Genomic DNA, 4,685 nt, shown 5'->3' on the forward strand with positions numbered 1-4,685 from the left:
TTATATGATACGTTTTAGTTTATGAGGTTCAAAATCATTCGAATTTATTAGGTTTCCTCCTTCATACGTTTCATGCGGGCGCGTTTGTATCAAGGATACCATCTGTTTCTTCGTAATGAGAACGTTTTACCTTTTATTACCAGGCAATAACTCTGCGCAGGCTCATGAGTGCATTTACTTTTAGATAACAGTGATTTTTTTTATTATTTAGCATATATGCCACAACCTGTAGAGTTGTGTAGACATGGATTGGCTAAGATTGATGAGGTATAAATAACATGGGAATGTAGCAGAACATCGCACTGATAATTGTGGAGCGACCACGTGCTGTACATAATATTTTCATCTAAGCAATTTACATATCCATATGGTAATAAAATTTGTTCCCCCACTGAATTAAGCAGTAGTAGAAGTGAAGTGATAAAAATTTCCTGAAGTGACAATCGTTGGAACTGTTTAAAGCTCAAATTAATCGGAAAAAAGCTTAATAGCAATGCTCTCGTCAAACATATGGTGTTTCGTTTGTGTGTTTCTGGCAATGGCAGTGAAGCTCATATTATGCTTACACACAGCCCCGATTAAAAACTATGAAAGTTTTGACGACAATATGGAAGACCAGCCCGAGGACGTGTTGATTGATTTGATAACTAGATATGGACAAACTATCATGCGAGCCAGAGATGACTTGGAAAACTCCAAGAGAACGGTGGATTTTGGACTATCAAGAGGATACTCGGGTGCCCAAGAGGCAAAGCATAGAATGGCAATGGCGGTAGCAAACTTTGCGGGTGGCCCAGGACGAAAACGCAGAGTGGAAAACAGAATCGTGCAAGACTAAACTCATCATGTAAAAATTAAATTGGATCACCATCTCAGTACTCGGTATATTCTTTCCTCAAGCAATGGGTACTTCAGTGAAAGTACCATATGAATGAATATTCCATACACTTGGGAGTTGGGTGTCACTATACAAAACTTTAACATTGCAATAAAATTGTTCCAATGAACCGAATCTTATGGCATTTTGCCATTGTACCTACATTTATTAGTAATTATGACGGCAGCAATAAGGATTGATAGTTACAATCGCAGCAGTAATTTATAGCACTTTTTATGACTAAAACTAAGGCTCAACAGTATTATAGATGATAAGGTGTCTGATAACAAAAATGAATTAAAATGTTCAAAGCTTTTAATTATAACTTTTTTTTAATCCGAAACCATATAATTATTTGGGCGTTTTTTGCAACGATAAATAATCTGTCCCAGAACAAGATTTTCACACTGAAGCAAGTATACTAGGAGCTCGAGAATTTTATGTTAGTTGGTGTTGAGAAAGATATTCGGTTGATCGCTTACGAACTTGAAAATGGCATTAATAATAAATTTCCGCAGAAACTAGCGCCCTCGACAAATTGAATTTGAAATTAGCATACTAACAATAATGTTATTTCTAATTTATCTACGGATAATAAAATGTATCAAGACTAAACAACATTTCTACATTTCATTTATTTTACTTGTTTATCCTTGTTCGAATTTCCGAATGATATAAAATTTTCGGAAATTTTGAACAAGGATGAACAAGTAAAATAAATGAAATGTAGAAATATTCATTAGTGCCCGATCGGTTGTCTGTTTTGTTATGCCAACACAATATTACTTCAATTCCGATTATCCATTGCCCCTTGTACACTATAGTAATACAGATCACTTCCGTACAGTCGCTATCGTGTCCAGAATCAAATGTATTTCCTGAACAAGTATTTCGTAAAGCATTATTCAAGTGAAAGCCTTTTTTATCGCTTTCATATAGTCGACTCTAATTTATATGAATGTTTAGAGTAAGCTAACCAACTCTGACGAAAAAATCCGTACACCATACCCCAACGAAGCGAAATCGTTCACCATGCCCAGGCAAACAGTCCGCACGGTATACGGATTTTTTCGTCAGAGTTCGTCAGCTTAGTTTAGAGTCAAAAAGATATTGCTCATATCATTTTACATCGTCCACGATTTTCAGAAACAAGTAAAAAAAATCTTTTCTGAAGAAAAACCAATGTTTTGAAATTCTGTTCTGAACTCAAATATTAAGCTGTGACTCTTCATTTTTTATATTTTGAGTTATTCAAATTATCAAGCTTTATATATATATATATATATATATATATATATATATATATATATATATATATATATATATATATATATATATATATATATATATATATATATATATATATATATATATATATATATATATATATATATATATATATATATATATATATATATATATATATATATATATATATATATATATATATATATATATATATATATATATATTCGATGCAGAGAGTGTTAGTCTATAGAGTCAATTTCCACATAATAATGCAACATTTTACCAATATATTCCTAAATTTTCATTGCAAAAATGCGCTGTTTACCATAACTAACGATCTCCTGGGTCATTCGTTTTGAAATTTGGTATAGTTTTTCTTCACATCATTGTCCAGGTAACAACGGACACGTTGAACAAAATTATTATTATTATTATTACCACAGAGAACAGACATCCATGATCGAACAAAAATATTTAAAAAAACGTGTGTAAACATTTGAATTAATATACGATAAACACTAGCGCCACCACACCAACCTATCCCAACTATCCGTCAAATCCATTCCGGACTAGTTTGACTGGGTAGAGGAATAACCGCTGTCAATTCTGTCGAACTCAGCCACAAAAAACATGACAACAGTAGCGCACCTGGTTTGGATATCCCAACTACCTTCAAAACCGTTAGAGATTTTACACAAGTTCAATGCTGAAGATGGACGTCTGTTCTCTGTGCTATTACTATTTGCTACGAAAAATTCGAAAATCTGGAAAAAAATAAAAGCTGTATCGTGTTGAAGAACCGTGCAAAATTTCAAAACAATTGGTCCAGTAGATTTTGAGTTACAACAGTTGTTCAGAAGTGTACAAAAGTACACTTCTGAACAAGTTTTCGATGAGGCATCTCCGGAGTATCACCGTCACTCGCTCAATTTTTAGTGTGTTGCACAAGGACGTAGCCAACTACAGGACCCGCCCCCTCCATGAAACCAAATTGAATTTTATTTGTAAGGCAAATAAAAATCAAACAAACTCCCTAAAACCCGTGGTGAAGTCGTTTAAAAAAAATCAAAAGTAGTTTCACGCAGTTTAAAACCGATGTTTATGTGGGCTTGTTTCTTCACAACGGTACAACAGAAATACTAAACCCCTGGTAAGTGTTTGTTGTGTTCTGTTCCGCAGTTTAGTTCATTTGAAAAAATCGATGGTTAAACAAATGTTCAAAGTCCCAAGGATAATTTTATTATCCAAGACTTTCATTTATCACTACCAAGGCATAAAGATTTTTTTAATACTTGCTTTATTGTTTATTGTTTGTTTACATCAACAGGCTGTTGTGAAGCCCCAATGATGTTTCGATGATTAGAATAAATAACGTAGCATTAACATATCAAAGTAATTAAAATAACATTAAAATACATACAAATAACAAGGTCAAGATAATAAACAATATAGACGACATTTCTCTTCAGAGTCACGATGCTGACAGCACACTTGCGAACAAACGACGGAGCGTTTTGTGTGGGAAATGATAGTCAAAAACTGAAGCAACTTTATTGAATGTCCTCTGGATACCATTGATGCCTGTGTTCATCCCGTAGTTTGTCCGACGAAACTGTAACCGCAACAAATTCCTGTTCCTCAGTGCTCTGGGGAGCACATTCATTGAAATTTCCTGCAAAACGGCGGAGCAGTCGATTCTATTCTGTAGAACGTCTACCACGAAGAGCGCTTTCATGAGATCTCGTCGGGTTTGCAGGGTTTCCAGATCGATGAGTAAACATCGGCTTCCGTAATCAGGTAGGTGATACGGATCAAGCCAAGGTAACCTGCGCAATGCAAATCGAATAAGCCGCCGTTGAATGGATTCGATTCTTTCCACACCGTTCATGTAGATAGGACTCCACACTGTAGAGCTGAACTCGATGATTGGGCGTAAAAGTGCGCAGTATAGCGACTTTAGGCAATATACGTCGGTGAAGTCTCTAGCTATACGCATGATGAGGCCCAGTGTTTGTGATGCTTTACCGACGATGAACGAGACGTGTTGCTTGAAAGTGAGTTGGTTATCCAGTATGACTCCAAGATCTTTAACGTGAGTGACACGATGGATTTCAACACTCCCCAAGGTATATTTGAAACGAATCGGTTGCTTTTTCCTTGTGAAGGAAATCACCGAGCATTTACTCGGGTTGACGATCATTCGATTTAAATCGCACCAAGCTGCGAAACTGTCGAGTTGATTATGCAGGAAATGGGCATCAGCAATCGAACGAATCTGCATATACATTTTCAGATCGTCCGCAAATGACAGACGAGGTCCTTTCAAAACATAATTCACATCGTTGAAAAACAGTAGAAAAATTATTGGACCAAGGTGACTCCCCTGTGGGATACCGGAGGTAGCGTTGAAACTATCTGATTGAAAATCGCCTATGGTGACACTCATCGACCGGTCGGTAAGATAGCTGTTGAACCACCTAAGGAGTGAGCCGTGTAGTCTAGTCTCTGCAGCTTTGCAACAGTTATATCGTGATTAATTTTATCGAATGCTGCCGATAGA

At 35.8% G+C, this 4,685-nt stretch overlaps 1 protein-coding gene across 1 annotated transcript; it reads left to right on the top strand.

The window, feature by feature from the left end:
• The first annotated feature begins 256 nt into the window (after positions 1–256).
• On the top strand, positions 257–1,196 carry LOC131691800 (diuretic hormone class 2). The gene has a single exon (XM_058978451.1). It carries the CDS (start codon positions 494–496, stop codon positions 836–838), a length of 345 nt encoding a protein of 114 aa, XP_058834434.1. The 5' UTR covers positions 257–493; the 3' UTR covers positions 839–1,196.
• The last annotated feature ends 3,489 nt before the right edge of the window (positions 1,197–4,685 follow it).

This window comes from Topomyia yanbarensis, chromosome 3 (assembly GCF_030247195.1).
Source record: "Topomyia yanbarensis strain Yona2022 chromosome 3, ASM3024719v1, whole genome shotgun sequence".
Taxonomy (NCBI): domain Eukaryota; kingdom Metazoa; phylum Arthropoda; class Insecta; order Diptera; family Culicidae; genus Topomyia; species Topomyia yanbarensis.